The 26,586-nt window shown below is 36.8% G+C and overlaps 1 protein-coding gene across 1 annotated transcript; it reads right to left on the bottom strand.

Annotated features, from left to right (window-relative positions):
- Positions 1 to 1,253: 1,253 nt before the first annotated feature.
- CLIP3 (CAP-Gly domain containing linker protein 3) lies at positions 1,254 to 24,628 on the bottom strand. The gene is given in 13 exon segments (XM_072430817.1): positions 1,254 to 4,497; positions 5,403 to 5,475; positions 6,138 to 6,202; positions 6,991 to 7,114; positions 7,711 to 7,845; positions 9,392 to 9,520; positions 10,982 to 11,117; positions 11,994 to 12,227; positions 15,242 to 15,436; positions 16,392 to 16,538; positions 17,531 to 17,670; positions 17,807 to 17,955; positions 24,413 to 24,628. Coding segments are annotated over 12 exon segments (1,569 nt in total). The 5' UTR covers positions 17,943 to 17,955; positions 24,413 to 24,628; the 3' UTR covers positions 1,254 to 4,442.
- Positions 24,629 to 26,586: the final 1,958 nt, after the last annotated feature.

Here is a 26,586-nt window from a genome sequence, read left to right as displayed (position 1 = left end):
TGATAAAATACAGTACAGGTGCCTTTATGTCAACGGTCTCCACTTAGGTCCACTGAGTGGGCGCTCTTCACCTCCCAATTGCTTGCTTTTGATGCCACTGTCAGTCACAGAGTTTCATGTGGGTGGAAACATGACTGATGATTCTACTCACCATCTGAGCCTTTGGCACTGTTTAGAGCAGTGGTCGCCAACCTTTCCGACTTAATGGACCACTAAACTCATCACTTTAAATCCCACGAGCCATTATAATTTTTTTTAAAAATATAAATACCTTTGTAAAATAATCATTTTCCTAATGGTGCCTGACGAGGACTGTGGAGGCTCTGATTCATTGATCAGCTCACAGTTAAGTGAAGTATTACTATTCTTACTATTATCATTAGTTGCATTATCTTTGGTATTACTAAAGTAATGCAAATTATTACATACAATAATATTTTACGTAAATAATAAATACATACAAATATTTTATAATCATTTTAGAAAGTTGTTGCCATCACTTCCCTACATTTTAAGATTGTCCAAAAATGAAGAGAAACAAAGTTTCACCTAAACCATGAATCAATTAGGATATGTATTATGAAATATGCAAGCTTCTCCAAAACAACCCTTCTTTTTTCTGTACAGTCTGGGAACAAACCGGAATATGGCCTATCCACTTTTAATATATTTTTAATAATTTATATAATTGAGAAGCCCTGTCAACCTCCCTGGCGGTCTAAATATGTCAGTATTTTTATGCCAAAAGCAGTACATTGTTTTGCATGGAAATTTATTTTACATTGAAGGCCTAAAATTCTTAGGCATAACTCACCAAAATATGTCCAATATTTAATAAATTTAACAATAAACTTTAAATGAAAAAAACACCAAAATCTATTAAAACAAGGGTGCATAAAAATACTGAACCTGTAATATAACTTTACAGTAGCATGTAAAAAATATCTATATATATTGAATCTTAATTGTTAATGCCACTGGAAACTCCCGGGGAACGTTAGTGCACTAGCCGGGGGAAGATTAGAAAAAGAGGACGAGGCTCAAGGATGAGAGCCGACGGGCAGCACCCCAATGGAACCAGGTAAGTGTTTTTTTTATGTTTTTAGCTACCCCGAGTGTGGGGGGATTACCGCTTTCAGCATGTTTTTTTTACCCGGAGCCACACTCAGGGTTACCGCCAAGGAGGTTAATCTTGTTTGAAAATTCACCATACAATCCCTTACCAGAATTAGTAGAAAAATTGGCCACAGAGGTGAGTAGATAAATCATTTTATTATCTGACGTACATCCATTTGTCCCGTATACAGGGTTAGTAAGACCACAAGTTACAGGCAGATCACAAGATTTTACACAGGGATACAGAAAGGGGCCCCAAAACACGTTCCAAGGGAAATATGTGGGGTCCACTAAATGACATATTTAGTGATGCTCCCCCCCTGGGGGGGTCTTATAGTAAAACACATCCTCATAAAGGCGCCATATACATCTCCACATGATATACTTGACTGTTTATCTGTATACAGGTAGTCACTGTATCAATATATATATAGATATACAGATCATTGCTACTTTCTATAGACTGAGTATTCCACATCAGTTCCTATATTTTCTATGGGACTATAATGTGTGACTATATAAATGCTGTGTAGACTCTTTAGACTGTGTATGGTCCTCCCTACATTCTGAATGAACCCTGCATGGGTGTGTGCTAGCTAATACTTAGCACAATATACAAACAATCATTACTCACAGCACACAGAGTAACCCATGCTATGTACAGAGGAGGGGGCTGCATGCACTGATGATATTATCCATGGTTGGATAGGTAGGTTATCTTTATGTGGCCATATATCAGTTTTATTAGAAGACTTATGGTGGCAGGGTTGGGGCTCATGTCAACAGGCATTGAATAATGTGCATTTGGAAATATGACTTTATTTGAGCTGCACTGAGCAATTTGGAGGATGGGTCTAAGCTACATAGCACTGTATTTCTCTGGACGCAGCAGGTCCTAGAGGTACATTTCAGCCACAGGCAATGCAGGTCAAATGCTGTCCTTTCTATTAAAACATTATTTAAATGAAAAATACAGCATTTGACTAAAATGCCGTCGACACGAGCCCTATATTGTTGCTGGACTAAAGACTGGCAAGATGATTACATTAAAAAGTCAGGATGCCGGGGATTTATGTTTTATGGATGAAATGTCTAAAGAGATAACTGTTTCTGTAGCCCATAGTGACCGTGAAGTTTCTCTATATTTATGTTTTCAGTGCAGTATTTCAGAATAAAAAGGGGAAAATGTTTTTTTGTGTTTTCCTATGATTGACATGTTTATGTATGGGCAGATTAAGACATTACAGATTGGTAAGAGAATGATGAAGACATCAAGAAGTAGAATAAAGCTTTGTACACACTTTCATTGACTGAAATGATCATTTGTGATTGTCATGAACAAAAATTTAATGTATGTACAGTTATCTCCTAATGTTGTGGAGGAGGGTGTTATTGATCCGCCATGTTGAATCACTAACCACCAATTACAGCCAACGCCACTGCTAACTCTACTGACATCTGCACAACCCTTTACTTCTCCTCTTCTCTGATCCAACATGACAAAGAGAAGCCTGCTTGCTCAGCAATTTTTTCTAAACTGATGACCATTTTCAGCAAATGTATTTGAGCATGTGTATGAAGCTTTAGTGACATAACAGACTAGAACCGAGTTGATTGAGACAATTCATACCAAAAGTAATAATATATACTAAGACAAAGAAGGCAGAGACAATGTACAACCAAAACAGGATGAAAAAGACAACCCATTAAAGAGAAGGTGTTAGTGACTACATAAACTTTTTATAGAGGGACAATAAGCCAAGGATAGGATGATGAAGACATTACAGTCCAAGGAAAAGATTGTGAAACTTCAAAGAACAAGGATAAGATAATGGAAACATCATAGACCAGATCAGATGAAGGACAAAATCACTGATACCTCAAAAACCAGGGATTTAATGTAAAGATGCAGGATGATGGAGACCCCATACCTGAGCAATGACAGAGACGTCATAGACCAAAGACAAGATCCTTCAGCACAGAACAGGGAAAGGTGAAAACAGATTGAAGGTGGGATGATGTAGAAATTACTAACCAGAAAATGGCAAACAACAAGGAAACATCAGAGACCAGCTGAAAGGTGGAATGGGCCAAAGATGGAATGATTGAGACAGCAGACCAGGGGCCGCATGAAAGTGATGCCAATGACCAAAGACAAGAAAGAACAAGGCCAAGATAATATAGACAACAGGCCTGGAATAGAGATCACTAGAGATTAATATAGACATAGAGATGAACTACAAGATTACAGATAAACCATAGATCAAATATAAAGGCACCATAGAACAAGAATATGATGAGAAAGGTCTAACCAGAAGCATGGCTTGCCAGGATAGTAGAGACAATAGGCCACATACAGTTATTAGAGACACTGCAGTCAAGAGATAAACTTTGTTGCTTTCTACACAGGGATATACACAAATATGGGCAATGGACCCATGCCAGGTCACAAATTCATAGCTTTTAAAAAAAAAATATAGTCCGACAAGTACACTGTTCATGTGGTTGATTGCTCCCATAATGGAAGTCTGATTTGCAAACCTGCATTTCATAAAGTATCGAGTATAACTGGTATAAACACCAAGTCTTTTCCCCCAACACACTCTATATATAATTTACCATCTTGGTTTAAATTGAGAGCTAATAACTTATACTTTAAGCAACAAGCTGGTATTATATATAAAATAAAAGCTATGTTGGTTTGGAGTATGACTTACTTATGGTGTTGATGGGGCTATAGTACAGTAATTGTATATAAGGTGGTCATACTAATTGGTAGCTGGTGAAAGTTGTAATAAGAAATAGGGATCTGTACTTTATTGTGAAGTATTGTGATTTATATATTTTTTAATATCAACTTCAAAAAGCGATGTGGTGCAACACCCCACAACCAACCAATCTGATTTTCCATTCTGCAGTTTGGAGTACAGTTGTAACCTTGGGACTGGTTATTGTGAATTACTGCACTTTGCTTTTTGCCTCAAAAACATCTTTAAGAAATCTGTAACCCAGTGTTCCTAGAGAATAAATGGCAACTGGGGCAAGCTCAGGCGGTGCCGGAGGTTCCTGCCTATTTGGCCTCTCGGTGGAAGGTTCTGTAGGAGAAGACGGAAGAAAGTGAACCTTCAGCAGAATGAGGCTGGATTGACCTGGCCTCCGCACCTCGATTTATCCTGCACTGATTTGGACAGTGACACATATAGGGGCCCCTTCCTCAGAGGAACATTATACAAGGCACTGGGGAGTCAGGGGATGCAGACACAGACAGAGGGAGGCGACAGTCTGTGGCTCCAGGTGACAGGATGCTGGGCTAGCAGGAAACAAGGTTAGGATTGCATCTCAGCACGCAGCAGCCAGGGAAACCAGCAGCAGAACAGCAACCTGAGAGAAGAGAAAGGACAGTGAGAATATTGGCAGAGACGTTAAAAGAAAAAGATTAGAGAACAAGAGGAGAAGGGCCTTATGTAGCCTATATGTCAATGGAGCCTATGGCCCTGATTTATTAAAGCTCTCCGTGGCTGGAAAGAATACACTTTTATCAATGAAGCTGGGTGATCCAGAAAACCTTAAATGCATCTGATCCAGGATTGGAAACATTTGCAAACAAATAGCAAATGACTGCTAAGAAATCCATTCCGGGTTTGCTGGATCACCCAGGTTCACTGATGAAAGTGTATCTTCTTCAGCTTTGGACAACTTTAAAAAAATCAGGCTCTATGTGTCTTTGGAGCCACTCGTATTTTTCTTTTCAATTCCCAAGGCTGTATAGAAGAATGAACAGAAAAATCTACATTTCTATGTCAGACCCAGATACAGTTCTTCCTTCAGCATATCTGCAAAAGGACTAAGAATATACATAAAGCTTCCAGCTTCCCGGATAACCTAACCTCCCTATTGGTCAATAAGACCACCCCTTTTACTAAGGGACCAATAATAACGCTTTGGAGGTGGAAAGGGTGGAGCCAAACTTGACTTTTCTTCAAAAGGTCAACATTTGCATAATACAGCTTCCTGTATAATTTGCCTGCATTTATTCTTGAATGCAAGTATGACTGTCCACTAAGTCTATGGGCAACTTATTTTAGATTTGTCTCAATCAGTCAACACAGCAACCAAGGGAACTAATATGCTTATGTGCACAGAATTTATTACATGTGATATTATTATTTGCACTGAAGCCAAATAGGAACACCTATATCAGATTACCCCCGTCTCTGTGGATTTATACAGAGCTTCATCACATGTACAGATATCCATATGTGAACCAATATTGTCAGCATCAGTACCTGGAGATAGAGTTTTCTGATGCAATCTCTTTCGGTGTCCGCACTGTGTTGAAGTTACGCTTTGGCTGTGACACTGCATGTAACAAACAAAAAATCATCTTATGTAAAACTGGACAATTTCTGTTATGTAAAAACACAGATGACAAGATAAAATCATACATTATTTATATGTATTATAATATTGCAATATTTGCCTTAACTTGATTCTCAAAGACCCACTTCCATTCCTACTTAACCGGTATTGGTGATTGTCTGTTCAGGCACCCAGAGCTGTCACATTGGGTGGTCCTCACACCTTTGTAAGCTCCAAGGACAGCAATTTGGCAATGTAGGAAAAATGCATTTTGTGGTGGTTGGGCATTAGTCCTGCAGGATTTATTTTTGATGTGTTTATTAGCATTTAGCCATCAATGTACTTTTTGTGGTGTGTATATCCATGCTTTGTCTGAAAATGTAAAAAATATGTGTTGATGCAATATGTATTAATGTATGCCTATTCTATAGATATATTCTGCCACTCTGTACTGTATTTTGATAAGCATTCTTTGTCAAGCCATCTTTTCTTTGCTATAATTTCCATGTTTTCTTAATGTCTAAAAGAGTTATTAGGTCACATATATAATAATGTTTAGCATTTGATGTCCACTTGTCTCATCCTGTCTGGCCTCCTTTCACACTTTGTACACTTTTATTCTACAGACAGCACTGCTAATGACTCAAAAACTGTATACCTACTAGTCACTTGATGCACTTTTTTCACACCGTTGTTTTCCGCTTGTGGTTCTTTTGGACCACCAATCCTAGAATAAAATGGTAATACACAAAATCAGAGTGATGCTCTTACCTAACTTTAAAGCCTCACTGAATATATTTATAAATTAAAATGCAATAACAGTTTTCTAGCTACTGGCATATTTTTAATGCAGAAAGAATGCAAAAAAACCCTGAATCTTTTGTATTGCTATAAAATGAGCTCTATAGGACCTCAACTGAGCATTTCATGTAAGAAGTTTTAAGTTTAGTCAATAGGGCAGCAAAAGCTGTTTGCTTTCAGACCGTCCAGCTAAAAGTCTATATGCCCAGTCTGAAGGCAGCAGACCAGAAGGGACATAAAAACACTTCTGTGCATACCAGAGCTTGAATTTATGAAAGGGTAATTTTGACAAGGCAGCTAAGAAGTATCTGGAGCTTTTTTACATTTAGCCTTCCAAAATATAACAAGATAGCAGAAGAAGAAATGGTTACAGCAGTGTTACATTTAAATATATGAAGAATGAATGGGACATTTTACAGTTAAAACACATTGAACAGTGATGACATTCAGCATAGCAAAGGAGCAGAATTGGAAGTAGCAATTCCAGCTCAATAGTGCCCACTTAGCAGCACTTAAAAATGGTACTGTCCCAAATTGTAACAATTTTCTACAGTCTGTGAGTGCTGATATTTTGTGTGTCTTGTGTAGTTAGTATTTTACTTTGTTGCTCCACCATGTGATTATATTTCTTAAAGTTAGATTGAAAAAGAGTAGACAAAGTGATCATTGCCAAACTACAAAATTGCTATGCCAGAACCTGAAGCCAAATCTTACCTCTGAACTCTTGATGGCGGAGCAAAGACTCCATATTTTGGGAGACAGGTGAAATATCGAACACCAAACACTGAGCCATCGTGTTTTCCTGTAGGCTTTTCCAACTCAACTCCAAACCAATATCCTGTAGCAAAACAGAAAGAATGTGACTTTTTTCATAGTATTAGTTCAACACTTATTAGCTCATTTTAATATATGGCGTCTTCTTAGACTTGCTTTGCACTGGAATTTACTCCAGAATTTCTTTTCACTGTGCCTGTCCCAGAAGGCTCCAAACACCCTCTACCTAAACCCTATGTGCTTCATTATACTATATTTTTATTATATAACTTTTCTTATAAAGTTTTCCCACAGGAATAGAATACTCAGGAAGTATTTTTAGCACTTTTAATAGATTGTTTTTTTTTAAAAAAAGTTGGATGCATTTCTAGATGCACAGATGGGTATTACATTTTGAAAGGTATGACACCAGAGATTGGAGATATCCAGGTAATATCTCATTGTCCCTAAATCTGTCCCTGTTGGAGTAAATTTTTACCTTCCTCTGGATTAACAGTGGACATGGGTTTCCATCTAGAATATGCAGGTTTTCTGGTATGATGTCGTTTTTCAACCTGACTAACTATTCAACTATATAACTCAAGCTACACACTAAATAGCCTTTCATAATAACAAATACCATTTATTTTTAAAGCTCATCACTTCTACCCATCCTGATACCTGGAGCGAAATCTGTCTTTCCGTAGAAGCGCACCACTCCTTGTTTCTGTCCAGCCACAAGCACTTGATCCCCCAAGTCAATGTTCATCCCCTCTTTGTCCAAACTGCCCACACTCACCGACTTCTTCTGCGTTGCTGCAAGAAACCAACACAAACTGTACTACCATAACCACCATAACCATCCATATATATAAAATTGTATGTATGTATGTATGTGTGTATGAATGTATGTATGTATGTGTGTATGTGTGTGTATGTATCTATGTATGTGTGTATGTATGTATGTATGTATGTGTGTATGTGTGTGTGTATGTGTGTATGTATGGATGTATGTATGTGTGTATGTATGTATGTATGTGTGTGTATATGTATGTGTGTATGTATGTATGTGTGAATGTATGTATGTATGTGTGTATGTCTGTATGTTTGTATGTATGTATGCATGTGTGTATGTATGTATGTATGTATGTATGTATGTGTGTATGTATGTATGTATGTGTGTATGTATGAAGGTGTGTATGTATGTATGTATGTGTGAATGTATGTATGTATGTGTGTATGTGTGTGTGTATGTATGGATGTATGTATGTGTGTATGTATGTATGTATGTGTGTGTATATGTATGTATGTATGTATGTATGTGTGAATGTATGTATGTATGTATGTGTGTATGTCTGTATGTTTGTATGTATGTATGCATGTGTGTATGTATGTATGTATGTATGTGTGTATGTATGTATGTATGTATGTGTGAATGTATGTATGTATGTGTGTATGTATGTATGTATGTGTGAATGTATGTATGTATGTATGTATGTATGTGTGTATGTATGTATGTGTGTATGTATGTATGTATGTATGTATGTGTGAATGTATGTATGTATGTGTGTATGTATGTATGTATGTATGTGTGAATGTATGTATGTATGTGTGTATGTATGTTGTATGTATGTATGTGTGAATGTATGTATGTATGTGTGTATGTATGTCGGTATGTGTGCATGTATGTATTTCGGTATGTGTGTATGTATGTCGGTATGTATGTATGTATGTATGTATGTTCCACCATCATTGAAAACGCATGGAGACATTTCAACCAAACTTGCCATACATATGACTGACTCGTGTGAGTGCACCTGTCATCTTTGTACAGTGCTGTGCTATATGTCAGAGCTATATTTGGATGAAATGCATGGAGCCATTTCAACCAAACTTGCTATGTTCCACCATCACTAGGAAATGCATCATCAAACTTGCTATACATATGACTGAGACTAATGTGAGTGCACCTGACATCTTTGTACAGCGCTGTGCTATATGTCAGTGCTATTTATGGATTTGTGTGTGTATGTATGCATGTTCCACCATCACTCGAAAAACGCATTCAGACATTTAAACCAAATTTGCGATACATATGACTCAGACTCATGTGAGTGCACCACTGATCTTTGTACAATGCTGTGGTTTATGTCAGAGGTATATTTGCATCAATAAATGTATGTGTGTATGTATTGCTCAGCACAGTGTGCCTTTTGCTTATATTTTTACATACTTTCTTTGGACTATAATATAAGATTGCAATAAATTAATACACGGGCAACGCCGGGTAATCAGCTAGTATTGAAAAAAATCAAAAAAAGGCTGAAAGTCTTATTCAGGATTCTGTGTGATTTGTACATACATTTTTTCTCCTTCCTCCCTTTCCCTGTGACCCTGGAGAAGTCCATACGAGGGGTCTTTGGTGTGGATGTGACAGAGGACGGAGGCTGCTCGGGGGCTTTGCTGATCTTAGTCACAGAGGCAAATATTCCTAGAAATGAAAAATGTTGGTAATAATTACCAATTCAGAAAAGGTCCACTGCAAACACATATCTAAATCTTTTTATTATAAACCAAATTTACCAGCAAGTCCTCTAAAAACTCATGGCAGTGTAAAAAAGGCTTTTATAAAGCAGTGAATATGACATTAAGCATACATTCCCTGGTGAAGAATCTTGCAGGACATCTATGAAGTTAGCCAATGAAGCATGTAACAAACTCTGCACTTTTATTAGTAACAGATGGTACTAGAATCCACAATTACTTTTGGGAAACAATTTTAAGTCCTGAGCTGCTATTTTTCCTTCCGTTCCCTTTTATTTTCAAGGTATGGAGTGCAAACTTCTCAAGTTTTGAAGATAGGGAAGGACACTTTATAATAAAACTAATTGCCTTACTTTAAATTACCTTTTGAAAACAAGACTAGATAAAAGGTTTAGTGCAAAATAGGACTTTTTAATAGTTAAATAATACATTTTTAAAGAGGTGTATAAATCCACCCTAAAAAAAGGCAGCTGAGGAGGACAAACAGATTTGGTCTCAAAAAGGGACAACCCTTTAACCCCAAGTAACTTTAAACACCATGCAATTTTCAGGGGCTTTGACATTAAAAGTAGTTGATAAAATAATTTTTGAGCATTCTTTTAACCACAAAACATATATGGATCAGTTGGTCCATTAAAGCAGCCAATTTGTTTTGCAGTTTTAAATAACTTTACAATTTGCAGTGATATACCTCGGGGAGAGTGACACCTACAGGATAAAAAACAATATTGTCAAGAAAGCATAAAAATACCAGCAAATTTAAAGTATTTTTACATCTTACCCATCATATTGAGATTTTTTTTAAAACCAACTTCAATTATTTTATGGTAGCTTTCAGTTTCAACAGTAATATTATGGTAAGCAGGATCATTTTAAGCATCAATTAAGAGTACATTTTGCCAAAGTTAAAAAGCACATATCACTGTGTAAAATGTTAGCGCTATATAAATCCTGTTTATTATTATTAATAAAATGAATAATAATATAAAGTACATTTCTGCATTGAATACAAATGTACATATGTTGTCTTTTTCAAAATGTCAAAGGACAGAAAAATAACTGTTGGTCAGCCAAAGTTCCATGAGCTCCAAACTTTCTGATATCTCCGTGTTTGCTGCAGTTTTCTCATGCTGGACTTTATCTAGAGCATTCCCACCCTATGTTTTATATATAGGGAGAGAGGAAGGTATTCTGCAGTCCATCAGAGGAGAACTCGCAATACTTGGGAATTGTTAGTGCAGCAGAAGCAGATTTGCTAGTTAATTAGTTAGGCAAATATTTATTAAACCAGAACATCAGAACATTGTGAAATACTAATGCAAGATAAGGGAAAAAAGTTATTTATATATATATATATATATATATATATATATATATATTTATTTATTTATAATGGAAGACCACTTACCGTGTTTGGGGGGACAAATGAAATATCGAATGCCTCCTACACTACCATCATTCTTTCCCTCTGGCTCATCCAGCTCAACTCCTACCCACTGCCCACTGGCGAATTCAGTGGTGCCACAGAAGCGCAAAGTGCCAGCCTGCCAAAAAAAGAAATGAAAAATGGATGTATAAATAAGGAGGTTATGATCAAACCTACTGATTACAGTGTAATGGCAGACTCCTTGCTTTTGCCATCTCATGTGGTTGGAAACCTCAGGTGGGTTTGCTTTGTACTGGTTGGGGACAGCCCATATAACAGGTATGTTTCTAAGTGGACACAACTGTTTTTTTCCAACTTTAGAAATTGACATATATCAGTTACAAGACTATCTAGCTACTGTCCACCTCTTGTGTGCATCTGCACATTGGACCTAATTTAATAAAGGTCTCCAAGGCTGGAGAGGATACACTTTTATCAGTGAAGATGGGTGACCCAGCACACCTGGAATTGATTTCCTCAAAGACATTTGGTAGCAAATGTTTTAAATCCTGGACCTAATCCATTTCAGGTTTGCTGGATCACCCAGCTTCACTGATAAAAGAGTATCCTCTCCAGCCTTGGAGAGCTTTAATAAATCAGGGCAATTGTCATTCACGTACCAACTGATTTGGGGTTTAGTTGTGGGGTAAAGCTTGAAGCGAAGATGGGTTAGCAAGGTGGATCAGGGGTGTACATAATTAATCTGCAGAGAAATGTTGAAGAAGTCGAAGTTTGGATGTCTACAGTATTTCATGAAGCCAAAAGCATTTTACAATGGAGTCTAGATGAACTCAAGAGATACTCAGATATAAAAAAAAATCAAAGCCATTGTTGCTAAGTTCTCAAGTTTGACTTAACTTTAATCCAAAGAGACATTAATAAGTAATTATGAAGTAGATCTATGCTCCTTGTTTTCTGGCTTCCCCCACATGTTGTTTCTTTATTCATTAATAATTTCATTATTCAGTTATTAAATAAAGAGTTTAGCTGTTACCTTCTCATCAAGCTGTACTCGATCACCCAGCTTAAGTCCCAAAGATGCCAGCATTAGGTTTCCAGGAATGTTGTCTTAGTTGGGCAGTGTAACCTTGGGAAGGTTGCAAGTTAACGGCACCGCATCCAACAGGAGGTGCTTCAGCTCCTTGGCAATCATGGCAGATTCGGCTTTGTCTAGGCTCATATCCATGGGGTCAGGAACCACATCTCCTGGAACCTGGCCGTTACTATTCTGTATAGGATAAAGGAGAGAGATCTCATATCATCATAGACTTCTGCTACTGGTGATATTATTTTGTCAAGTGCTCAGTCTGCATGCCATATCATCATAGCCAGTCCTAAGTATAGTACAGAAAATTGTGTGTTGCAGAAACCCACAGAAACCAATTGAAAATCATTTGATAATATTCTAGAAATTGTAAACATGTCTATACATACCCATAAAACAACTGAGGAAAATATGTGATGTCTCATGCAATTAAAGAAAAAGTAAAATGCATGTGGGTAATTTTTTTAAATCTTTTTAATAATAACACTGGGGAATGCATTTTTTGTTGAGTTAGATCTTACACTTGTTTTTTACTAATTTTTTGGTGGTGAATTCATAAATGACCCCAGTTTTTTGCTATCACATCCAGTTTTTCTGGATACAGGTTACCCTCTATTTTTGTCAAAAAACATCCAAATTTTACATACAATGAAAAAATAATGAAACAATAACTTGAATGTTCATTTAAATTTCTTTTGTTCATACAAAGGATTTATTGTTACTCCATGAGATTTTTTTTACAGCAAAACATTTAAAAATTAATCGGCTAAGCGGTTAAGGTAAACATTTACGCATATAGCTTTTCCTGGAGTGTTCAATGTTAGGACAATCCTGCCAATCCCGCCGGATACACTTTCATCAGTGAACCCGGGATATCCATAAAACCTGGAATGGAATTCTTCAAAGTCATTTGCTATTTGCTAACAAATATTTTGAATCCTGGACCAGATCCTCTTCAGCTTTTCTGGATCGCCCAGCTTCACTGATGAATGTGTATCCTCTCCAGCCTTGGAAAGCTTTAATAATTCAGACCCAATGATTCTCTTTATTTCTGCATATTCTTCACAAAGAGAAAATGATTGGCCAATTGGGTCTGACCCAAATATATTGCCATTGTGAAGGAGGACACACTTTAAGCTCCAGTATGAGCTATGGATGAATAGTCGCCATTCAGTTGAGTTATAGATTGGAATTCCCAATTCCTCCATTAAACCAGGTATGTTATGGCAATACACAAAGCCACTGTCAGTTCTAAAGTATGCAGAAATGCAATTTCTCTAGTTTGAAAGTAAGTTACTTTTGTTCCTTTTTCTCATGCAGTCTTGATGCTAGGAGTTCTGAAGCCTTCTTCTATAGTCCCAAATCACCTGCCAAATCACTCAACTCATGCTGATCAAATCCCTTACAAACAGAGTTCTTTTCAATTTTCAAACTCTTCATCATTGTTGTCACCTAGTTCATCGTCATATTCATGTTCTTTAAGAGAGGGTAGTGTAACGAAAACCGGCACTGGGATTTCATCTGAATGAGCCACTGGGCGTATAGCCCATGGTAGACTAGGATACTCTGTGTTACATTTATTTTTCTTGTTATATCCAGAAGTTTTCACTAGACAAAAGTAACAGTCACTGAAATGATCTCTTGGCTCTTGTCATACCATGGGTATACCACATGGCATCTTATCATAAATTTTGCTTATTCACTACATAGAGCAGCGTACAACCGCTGACCACATTGTCTTGCGCGTAAATGAATAGCCTATACAAATCAACGCTACAGTAATCACAATAATATAAGCGGTAGAGACAAAACTTGACGTGATAGAAGACAACTAACTGCACTTTCAGAATCAGCAGGCTTAAAAATTGAAGTCAACAAAAAATTTGTTTAAAATTGTTCCCCAGTGTAATTTTAGTCAATTAAAAAAAAAAAATCAAGCAGGCTTAGGTATGACAGTCAAACAATGTAATCGTTTTGAGCATGGAAAAATCAATTCTCCCTGTTGCAGGATTTCTCCCTATTTAAGATCAGGTGACAACCATCACATTTGGGTCATCCATCATCTTCCATTAAAATGATAATGGCCAACCAGACAAATAGAAAATGTGAATGTTGCTAGCAGGGACACAGACAGCAAAACCCGGGAGTGCTTTCACAACTACAACCCTTTAGGTATAGATACACTTACAAGTGTAAGTGTTACATCAGATTGATTACATTCAGGCTAAACTTTCTGTGCAATTCAAATGAGAAAAAATGTTTACATGTAGTTTACCTTCAGTGCAAAAAAAATATCAAAACCATTTCGTTGTTTCCTGTCAAAGTTTGGCTTATCTTCACTTCCTGCCACTTCCTTTGAGTCTCCGTTGGCCTTTATTTAAAATAGGTTACTGGGAGAGGGTGGTGTCAAGCTAGAATTTTACAGGAAAAATCTATTTTGTGTAAAGTTTTTGTTACTTTTTTCAGGGTACATGAACCCCCCCCCTTAAATATCAACTATATATCCCCTGTTTCCAAGTATGGGCCCTATTAGATGATTTCTAATAGGTCATTAGGATGTCATTATGTCAAAGATGTCATTAGGAATTCATGTTAAATTCATAGGAGTTCATTGGAAAAAAATGCACCCTATATTGCTGGGCAATGGAAAGTTGACCTCTTTACAATGGTGGTCAGAATGCCATCCTGACAGGTGAAAAAGCTGAAACGAGCATTGGTTTCATTCCAAATGGAATTGGCTACAAATCTAAAGGTCACCAATAAATGGGAGGTCAACCAGTCTAAGCTCAAGGAACCCCTGTAGAGGAACCCCATGGTTCTATGGAACCTTGGTTGAGAATGGCTGACCTATAGTGTCAAAGAGTGGAAGAGAATGAAGGAAGCTTGGGAAGGTAGGGATAAGTATAGTCACTTTGTTTCCCGTAGAATAGCACCTGAAATCCTGGAGGAATACTACTAACACAATAGGATTTAAGGATTAGGTTGGGGTTAGGGTAAAGGACTTTTATGAGCAATTATTATTCTGTGTGTGGTAGCTAAGGAGACTAATGGGTAGCTGATTTTCGTTTAATTTTTGTAACTCAGTTATCCTTTCAATATTATCCAGGGCATTGTGATTGGTGACGTTTGGTACTCTTTTTTTTATAGGCTACAATATGGAGTCATATGTGAAGTATATATCAGAAAATGTTCCTCACCCTGACGGATGGATTGGCACCATGTTCCAGAAGACACTTGACAGCTCCCAGGCAAAGATTAGAAGCAGCAATGTGCAAAGCTGTACCATGGTTAAAATCACTGCAGGTGGAATTTAGCACTAAGAAAGGAAGGAAATATAAAATACATTTACATATGGACTTCAGTATTTGATAAAAGCAGTTATTCATCACATACAGATATCACCATCTTGCTCCTAAATTATATCAGCGTGTGAAAAACAAATGTCCTTATAAAGTGAAAGCCAGCAAGCTCACTTGGCCAGTTTCCTCTATCAGGAGACCTCATTGACTATCCCATTACATTGGCTTTTTCCATTCTTTAGGCATACAGGCTTTTTTCAGTCTTTTTGCATACATGCCTCACACAGACCTGTCTTCCTGGGCCACATTCAGGCTCCAACTTCTTTGCTCTGTTTTAAATGCATATTCCCTTTATATTAAAATTAGGCAGGTACTCCAAAGTCACCTTCAGTTCCTGGCTTGGGAAAGAGATGGAGTGTTTGCAGTCCCTAACATTTTATAGACTTCTTTGGAGAGATGTACTACCACCATCATTGAGGTTTGATGCCCTTTTTATCCACCTAGACTCCTCACCTGCCCCATCCCCTTACCTTTAGTTTTATGTGTAGAAGTTCTGGAACATCAAAGTCAGCAGTATAGTACTCTATAACTCCCACCTTGCTACTAAATTAGCCTTTTTGGCACTATATCAACTTTATATCAAATTACAGGCCATTTATTAGAACTCCAATGTCTACCAACCTGAACAGATTTGTAAATATAACCTTATACCCTTTTCTTCTCTTTTATTAGCTGAAAGACCCAACAAATATAAAGTTTTTATTTGAAAAAGCTGTCATACATACAGGACTTTTTTTCCCCCATGGAGCAACTGTATATAAAACAAGGCATATCAAAATTTCTTTTATATGTTTATTATTGTTAAATGTTGCTCACATTTACCTGATTGAAGTTACACTGAGTTTTTTTTATCCATGACAGAATAAGGATGACTACTTTCTGCAGAATGTATTATTTGTATTATTGTCTGTGAATTAATTGCTGTATAATGATCCATATTTATTGGATGAATTTTATAACATTTAGTTCTGCTTTTTTTTCATAAATATACAAAAGGAGCAAAATGCAAGAATACTATACATAAAAGAGCTGATACATTACCCACTCCATGAGCTCCAGCTTTACATGCATAGTGCAAAAGTGTCATGTCTGTTAGTCCATCCCTATCATTCACATGACATCCCCTCTTCAAAATCTGTGGGGGAAATACATTTTTATATCCATGTAATTGATAACCATTGCACAAGAATCATCACTTCCCAATCTGTATCTGATGTAAGAATTATTATTATTATTATTAATAATATTAATAATAATAATAATAATAATAAAAATAATAATAATAATAAACAAAATTTATATAGCACCAAAATATTACACAGTCATGTACAATAAATATGATTCCACAAAAACAAACTGTATTATTGTCAATCTATTTTAATAAATTTGACATATAAACTATTTTAATTTAAATATCCATTCACCCAAACATTAGTATACAGTGTGATAACCAACACAACAGCCCATCAACAATAAAGAAACAAACTATCGCTTCTACAAACCTTGAGTTCCTATTGATACCTGTGTGATAGATTGCATATGCTATATTGCATTTTTACCATACATGCATTTCCTTGTGTTAATACAGCCTTTCCGTTTACTTATACTGCATCAAATTGTATGTTTATAAAGTCCAAATATGGTTTTGCATATTTTTAGGCACATAAGGACTACAAGTTTATACAATAACAAGCACTGAGTTTTCAGTGATTCATAGCAACCCATTATAATTTATCTTCTATTTCTAGTTCAGCAGCTAGTAATGAGCTATTTTCATTTACTAAAGCCAACATTCACTATAAGATTAAAAATACAAAGTTGGCAAGAATCTGTGTTGTATTGGCTATACTTGATCAGTGCCAATTCTGCCATTTACTGCCAAGGCATTGGTGGAGAAATAAAACCTGTTTCATACACACCAAAATGCAATAACCTATTGCATCACATTTTAATGATATAAAAGTTAATTGATTAAATTATATATCATTCAACAAATCCTAAAATATATATATTTTAATCATGACCATCATGTAATGAAACTCTTTTCACCAATTTATCTGAATCGTCAAACATCTTTGATACCATTGTGTTTAGAATCACAGCAATACGACATCTTCAAAAAATTACCTCGCTGCCAATCACATCGATCTTGTGCTGGACTTGTGGGACCCATTGCCGGATAATAGCAAACAGTTCAGGGACGGTAGTTTGGGAGTCATACAAGATTTCCTGACACGCAGGGTCATTGGGATCAAAGAATGTGAATGCTGTGGTAGAAGAAAAAGATTGTCACAAATGGAATTTGGTTTTACAAAAAAGTAAAAAGGAATATTTGACATGGTTTTCTGTTATAGGATGCAATTATTCTACATTAGGACAAATACAAACTTCTTTGCTAATTACCGTAATCCTTTGGAAGAGGAGCGGGGGCAGAAGGATGAACCACTGGTCTTTTCCTCTTTTCTAGGATGGGGCTCTGAAAATCCACGGGGCGCTCATTCTCCTCCGCGGCACAATCTGGGGGATCTTCTCTAGTCATGACTCTTTTTTCACTGATAATATGGAAATTAAATCATAAAAAAAATCAGACTGAGTTTGGTACAAAAGGTCACTGCATGGTACAGTCTTCCAAAGTCAACAGAGCCTAGTATTTTTACAATAAAGCAGTACAGTATGTGCATCAGTCAACCCAAACCTGCACAAACTATATCTTTATAGCAGGTCAGTCCCGGTACAGATCAGCTTTGCTACAATTTGGCACTTTTTAGGATAACTTGCACATCCCCCAGTATAGACCAAGCGTAATTATAACAATACAATCCCGGAACAGACCAGCACCATACTTAATTGGACAAATCCAGTACTAACCAGTGTTATTCCAATAACATTAACCCAAGCGAATCAGTGTAATTCCATTGATACAATCCCAATATGGATTAGTATAACTTTAAAAACATAAGCCCAATACAAACCAGTGACATTCCAAATTACAATTCCAGTTCAGACAATTTATTATTACAATTCCATAATAGAGCATGTTATTCCAATTAGATAATACCAGTACAGACAATTATCATTCCAGTAACAGAATCACAGTATGAACTAGCATCGCTCCAGCATCATTCCAGCTTCCATCATCAAATATCACAATTCCAGAATAATGGCAGTAAAACTCTCAAACAATCTCAGTACAGACTAGTACAATTACACTAAGCTCAATTGGTTATAGTCATGCTATTTATTATACAGAATAGTATTCTTACGCTAAGGCACTGTAGATCAGTAACAATCCAGAAGACCAGAATTATTGCAATAGGGCACTGTGTGGATTAATCATATCCCAGTACAGACCAGTGTCATTATCATAAAGTCACTCAATGAATTAGTCACAACATCCCAGTAAAACCAGTCATTACCATAAGGCATTTGATGGATCAGTCACACCATCCCAGTACAGACCAGTATCATCATCATGAGGCACTCCAAGGATTAGTCACACCATCCAAGTATAGACCAGTGTCATTACCATAAAGCACTTAGTGGATCAGTCAAATGATCCCAGTACAGACAAGTATCATTACCATAAGGCACTCGATGGTTCAGTCACATCATCCCAGTACAGACCAGTGTCATTACCATAAGACATTTGATGGATCAGTCACACCATCCCAGTACAGACCAGAATCATCATCATGAGGCACTCCAAGGATTAGATACATCATCCCAATACAGTCCAGTATCATTACCATAAGGCACTTTGTGGATCAGTCACACCATGCCAGTATAGACCAGTGTCATTACCATAAGTCATTCGATGGATCAGTCACAACATCCCAGTACAGACCAGTATCATCATCATGAGGCACTTTGTAGATCAGTCATACCATCCCACTATAGACCAGTGTCATTACCATAAAGCACTTAGTGGATCAGTCACATGATCCCAGTATAGACCAGTATCATTACCATAAGACCAGTATCATTACCATAAGGCACTCTATAGATCAGTCACACCATCCCAGTATAGACCAGTATCATTACCATAAGGCACTCCATGGATCAATCATAAAGTCCCAGTACAGACCAATATCATTACCATAAGGCACTCCATGGATCAATCATAAAGTCCCAGTACAGACCAGTCACATTACCATAAGGCACTCTCTGGATCAGTCACACCATATCAGTACAGACCAGTATCATTACCATAAGGCACTCCATGGATCAGTCATATAGTCCCAGTACAGACCAGTAATAATATCATAAGGCACTCCATTGATCAGTTATATAGTCCCAGTATAGACCAATCACATTACCATAAGGCACTCAATGGTCCAGTCATATATTCCCAGTATAAACCAGTATCATTACCATAAGGCACTCTATAGATCATTCACACCATCCCAGTATAGACGTGTATCATTATCATAAGGCACTCTATAGATCAGTCACACCATTCCAGTATAGACCAGTATCATTACCATAAGGCACTCTATGGATCACCATAAGGCACTCCATGGATAAGTCACATCATCCCAGTACAGACCAGTATCGTTACCATAGAGCACTCCATGGATCAGTCATATAGTCCCAGTACAGACCAGTAATAATATCATAAGGCACTCCATGGATCAGTCATTTAGTCCCAGTATGGACCAGTCACATTACCATGAGGCACGCCATGGATCAGTCATATATTCCAAGTTTAAACCAGTATCATTACCATAAGGCACTCCATGGATCAATCATGAAGTCCCAGTACAGACCAGTCACATTACCATAAGGCACTCTATGGATCAGTCACACCATATCAGTACAGACCAGTATCATTACTATAAGGCACTCCATGGATCAGTCATATAGTCTCAGTACAGACCAGTAATAATATCATAAGGCACTCCATGGATCAGTCATTTTTATTGTGAAGAAAACCACTTTTCTTACCAAAAGACAATCTGTGGATCTTTCTGCAAAAGTGCACTGGTACCAGATCCATATGATTCCTTTCTGAATTAGCCCAATTCCTCCCAACATTTCAGTCCAGAATCACTACAATAAGACACTTTAGGGCAGTTATAATGTTGCACATAGCAATGTTCTATCAACATGAAAGAAAAGGCACTTTATGTCTGAGTGACAATGCCGCCAATGATTAGTTTTCACAACAAAAAGCCGCTCTCTTCCTTTCACACTACAGACCACAGAATAAACCCAGTGGTATGACCATTCCCCCACATTCAGTCTGCAAGCAGCACATAACATTCTGCAGCTTGCAATGCAATCAATGTGAACACAAGATGGTGATTGTATTAGACAGACAAAGCTTCTCTCCACAGTCAGAGAGGTGGGACAGAGCCATTCTACCAGCCAGGGCCCGTCACTGACTGTTCCCAGGCTGCTAGATTATTCCAAGGATGGCGGTGTCTGAAAATGTCCCCAGGCATAGAGCCAGGGCTGGCAGGGCAACACAGGGACAAACTGGGGCAACAGAAAAGAGTACAATGCAGGGAGAGGAGTATTCAAAATGGGAACAAAGATAGTAAAAATAAGAAAAGAGAATAAGCAATGAAATGAAATTATCAGAGCAAGAATATCTGCCTATAGTCACATCTCCGAGGAGAGGCTATCACTGATATTAAATATTAGAACAACATAGCTTATAGAACCGGACATAGAATACATTAGGGTAAAAGACATAGAACACATGTGTAAAGATAGAGAAAGGCAGGGAGATGGTACTGAGGGGAGACTGAGGAGAAGAAGAAATCAGGAAAATAATGCAGAGGAGCCATTGGACAGAGCAAGAGGAGGGCACAAAATTAATAGGAAAAGGTGAAAGCAGGACAATGAGATGAAGAGGAGAGGGGGCATGAGTGGGAAATGAGAGAAGAGAGGAGGCAAAGACACAGTATATTAAGAGAGAGAAATTAGGAGAAAGAAAAAAAAAAGACAGAAAAGAGAGAGAAAGTGAGAAAGAAAGAGAGAAGAAAGAAAGAAAGAAAGAAAGAAAGAAAGAAGAAAAAGAAAGAAGAAAAAAAGAAAGAAAGAGAAGAGAGAGAAAGAAAGAAAGAAAAAAAAAAGAAAGAAAGAAAGAAAAAGAAAGAAAAAGATAGATATGAGGAGAAAGAGAGTGAGAGCGAGAGAAAGAGAGAAAGAAAGAAAAAGAGAGAAAGAAAGAGATAGAAAGGAGGAGAAAGAAAGAAAAGAAAGAAAGAAAAAGATAGAAAAGAGGAGAAAGAGACAGGGAAAGAGAAAGAGAAAGAGAGAGATACAGCAAAAGAAAGAAAGAAAAGAGGCAAAAGAGAGAGAGAGAAAGAAAGAAAGAGAGAGTGATAGAGAAAGAAAGAAATATGGAAGAAAGGGGATTGAAATACAGTATGGTATAGAGACACACACAGTATAGTTAAGAGAGAGATTCAGAGGGAGAAAAGAGATGATGCAGTAGAGAGATGGAGATGAGAGAGATGGATAATTAGAATTAGGGAGAAATAGAGATATAAAGAGAGAGATAGAGAGAGGAAAGGACACAGTATAATAAGAAACTAGAAAAAGATACAGAGAAAGAATAAAGAGGATATATACAGTATAGAAAGGAAAGAGAGAATGAGAACAGAGAAAAGAAGGCAGAGATACAGCACAGAAAAGGAGAAGAGGGAAAGGATGGGAAAAGGAGGAGAGGGAACAGAGACTCAGTATATTAAGAAGAGAGATTAATAGAGAGAAAAGGAAAAGATGCAAAGGAACCCATTATTAAGAAGAGAAGGAGAAAGAAAGAAGAAGCATGAGAGAGAGAAAAGAGAGGATGTGCAGGACAGTGGGAGGGAGGTGGAGAGAGGAACACAGTATGAAATGAAAAGGGGAGAATATTAGAAATTGAGGGAGAAAGAAAAAAAGTCAAACAAACTGACAGAATGGAGACTGGTGTACAGACAGAGAGAAAAAAGATAAATGTGAAAAACATGTGAGAATTAGAGAAGGAGAGCTAGGTGGGGGTATCGGAGGAATGTAGATGTGGGCTGGCAGATGGAAGTCATTTTAGAGGAAGGTAATAATGTTAATCATGGTGTCCTGGGCAGTCAGTTAATCAGTGAAGTATATTCAGCCTTATTGATTTATGTTCAGCTACTTACAGTACACACAGACCTATTCTCTCCTACATTTTCCTCTTTGTCATCATTATTCCAATATGCCAGCATTTCAGAGTATTAAAATATACGTTATATATATTATGTTATAAATTGATTTCTCCCTCTGCTGCTTACATTGGCATAACCTTCTTTATATTTAGCAATTGTTTTATTTATATCGATCTTACCATTTATATAACTACTTGTCCGTGTACCTACCCCTATACATACCTCTCTCTATAGTATTCTCTGTACCTACCTTTATACAGTATACCTGTAAATGGTTTGTTATACCTGCTTCAGTATACCTGCCTTGCTAAAAATCTATATTTCAAAAATGTTTATTCTCTTTTTATTTTGCTCTACACCTACCTCTCATCATACATATTTATTTATAATTTTGTATATTTACCTCTCAACATCTGTATATACCCTGCATAGCTACCTCGGTCTTTATCCCTATTTTCCACCTATCCAAAGATTCCTCCATACCTATGTATCTATTTACCTATATATACTTATTTCTTTATACCTCTCTATGTTTCTACTTTTAGCATTTTCTCTGTACATCACCACTCTACATAATTATTTGTATATGCCTCTGTATACTTTAATATCAATATATGCATGTGTATCCTTCTCTATACCTACATTTCTATAAATCTACCTACCTCACTAAGTACATCTTTGTTTTTTCAATTTTTTAACTACCTATAGCTATTCCTGTATGCATCTATATACCTTAATCTCTATCTATCAGCCTGTATATCTGTCTGTGTATCTCGCTACATTTGCATATGTATATACCTCCACGTACCTCCATTATTACATACCAGTCCATTTATTCTTCTGACTACCTACCCATGCTAGATATCTGTCTATAAATGCATGTTAGTACCTCTCTACATACGAAACCTAATATCCCTCAGTATATTCCCCCCTGTATATTCTGCATACATATCTGTTCATTCTTCTGCCTACCTCCCTATCTACATACCCAGAAAATAATATATCAGTATTTCCTTCTGTATGTCTTTCTGATCAGGTATTCCCCTGATACCATGTGTCTCTTCATACATACCTCCCTGTCTGTACCTCCCTTTATGTATTCATGCATTGTAATATTACATGCCTATGAATTTCTTTTTATTTATATATATATATATATATAATATATATATAAAATGTATGCATACGTTGTAATATAAACATGCCTATGTATATAAAAAAAAAAAAAATATATATATATATATTTAGATTGCATGTTTGCACCTATCCACTATTGTACTGTATACTTACATAATAATATCCTTTTTATTTAATGTTATTCTCAGCAAACCCTATATAGATATATAAAAAGATATATAAAAATGTATGCATGCATTGTAATATTGACATGCTTACATGCTTATGTATTTCTTATTGCATTGTACAGTATTGTATTGTACACCTATCCACTATTGTACTGTATACCTACATATTAATATCCTTTTCATTTTATGGTATTCTCAGCAAACCCTATATAGATATATATAAATATATATAAAAATGTCTGCATGCATTGTAATATTAACATGCCTGTGTATATATATATATATATATATATATATATTGCATGTGTTTATCTATCCACTACCATACTGTATACCTAGATATTACAATCCTTTTCATTTTATATTATTCTCAAAAAACACCTCCAGGCCTTTTTCTTATTTCTTTTTTTATTATAATAGCATGCACCTATATGTGTATTTTATATATTTTGATTCATCTATATTTCTATATTTCGGTTTATGTATATGGCCTAGAAGTAATTTATCATATGCGCCATAGATCTTGGGGATATGATTCCTTCCTTTGGGAAGTATGGAAGCAGACTCACCCAGGCCTTGCTCTATTCCAGGCTGCTGTCCTTGGTCCTGGATTGACCTGATGCTGAGACCTGGTGCTCCTGTGTTGTTCTGTGTCAGGTCGGATCTGGTCCTGATGCTGTGTCGTGCTATCAGCCGGATGATGGTCCTGATGCTGGTCCTGTTATCCTGATGTTTTTTCTTTCATTCCTGCGTCACTGGGATGCTGGGGAAGTGCAGATAATGAGAGGGAGGAGAGAAGAGAGGAGGGGAAGACACAGCAGAGGAGGCAGGGAAAGCAGACACCAAAGGAGGGGAGTATGTTCTAGAGAAAACACAGAGCATGGACAGCCAGGAGACACAAATACATCAAATGGGTGTATTGAGACAGCAAGAGACCTACGTAACAATATACCGAGACAGATAGCATTTGTAAAATGGAGGATGCAGCAAGAGAAAGACATATATATGAGAAATAAATAATGGAAACAATGTAACATTTGCAGAGATCTTCCCTATTTATTATAGGGAAGCAATGTATAAAATCCAGTCATTTTTAGCAGTTCGCCTTACATGGTTCTGACATTTCAAGGTGAGAAAGTAATGCACATCTTTTCATTTTTGCAATTGTTAGGTTTTTATTAAGCTGGAGTAAGAAAGACAATAAGCAATACAAAACAGTAATAAATACCAATGTCCCTGCAGGAAAATAAGAATCGATACAATAAATTTTTAATTATAAAGCAGGATTAAAGGAAGATATGCATAGTGACTAGCCTACAAACCAAAGTAACTATTAATGGAGTAACCATTCATGGTCATATTGGGGAGCAGTAATATGTCTGTAGGCTAGGGTTGACCGTGCAAAAAAAGAAAGGGGGGTTTCTTTTGGGCACTTCAAATTTATATTGGATATAAACAACATACATCAAAATAAATAGTGAAATAGGATGTGTAATACAGATAGAGGATTATGCAGGTTAGGTCTGCCCCATTAACATCATGGGGTGTTCGACCCTTACGCTAGACAAATAAATCCCTAATTATGATCCAAGAGGACACAGCTTTATACCGATGCGTTTCGATGATTGGCTTCTTCAGGGGATAGGTATATGCTGTTAAGTAGAACTGTCATTGAATACAAGAATAAAAATATACAATGACTGAATAAGTTTTATATAGCATTTTACATAATTTTAGCATTTTATAGCATTATAATAATAGACACACAGGATATATCATATGTGTAGAAGCTTGAGCTATAGGTAACATAATATAAATATACTTCATATTTTTGGTAATCATTATCAGTGGTCATATTGTAAAGTAAGTAACACATATTGAATTTCGTCATGAAAATAAACAATTGACATCGCAAATTAACTTACTGTTTGACCATGGAAGCCATACTTCCCTTTTTTGTATTATTTAACCCAGGGGTGTGAAACTCAAATACACAGAGGGACAAAATCAAAAACTTAGAAAAGTCACTGGCAAAACTTGAAGTTTATTGAACAAATTGAGCAAGTTTTTCCTTTTAGATATAAAACATGTTCATATGGAAACAAAAAGCTTTTGCTTAAAATTCAATCTCCAACAAGCCTATAATAGAGAAATAGCACCGCTACTACAATTCCCTGGTTCTATAAAACAGTCCAATGTGGGGCCAAGCATAGGCAGAGAGGCCGCTGGTCTATAGAAGCAAGTGATGTTGGGAATTGTAGTAGCGGCACTATTTTAATGCAGGGGTGGGCCAGCTGCGATTCATATTCGCAATTCCTTTGGGCGGCCAAATTTGGCCCTCGGGCCAGAGTTTAGCACCCCTTTAGGAGGGCAGCAAAACCTGATTGTAAAATGAGAGGAGAAGGGAATACCAACAACCATTATTAGGGTAGACCATGGCCAATATGCCACTGTTCAAACTTTCTTGGGCACACAGTCTATTAGGCAAGATAGCATTTTTTCTAGGCAGGTGCTATTGTCCTCACCAGCAATAACCAGTGCCGGGGATGCCAGTTATAGTCCACTAGGCACTAACACGTATGCTAGTACAGCACTTGTCATTAAGAATTATTATTATTAAATTTGATTTAAATAGCGCCAACATATTAGTAAGCGCTGTACATTAAATAGGGATGAATATTTGGCAGTTGCATTTTATGTTCTAACTTTGGATCTTTGGGCATGCAGGTCAAAGCAATAGGTT

This window comes from Pyxicephalus adspersus, chromosome Z (assembly GCF_032062135.1).
Source record: "Pyxicephalus adspersus chromosome Z, UCB_Pads_2.0, whole genome shotgun sequence".
Taxonomy (NCBI): domain Eukaryota; kingdom Metazoa; phylum Chordata; class Amphibia; order Anura; family Pyxicephalidae; genus Pyxicephalus; species Pyxicephalus adspersus.
This window is presented reverse-complemented; position numbering and strand designations above follow the sequence as displayed.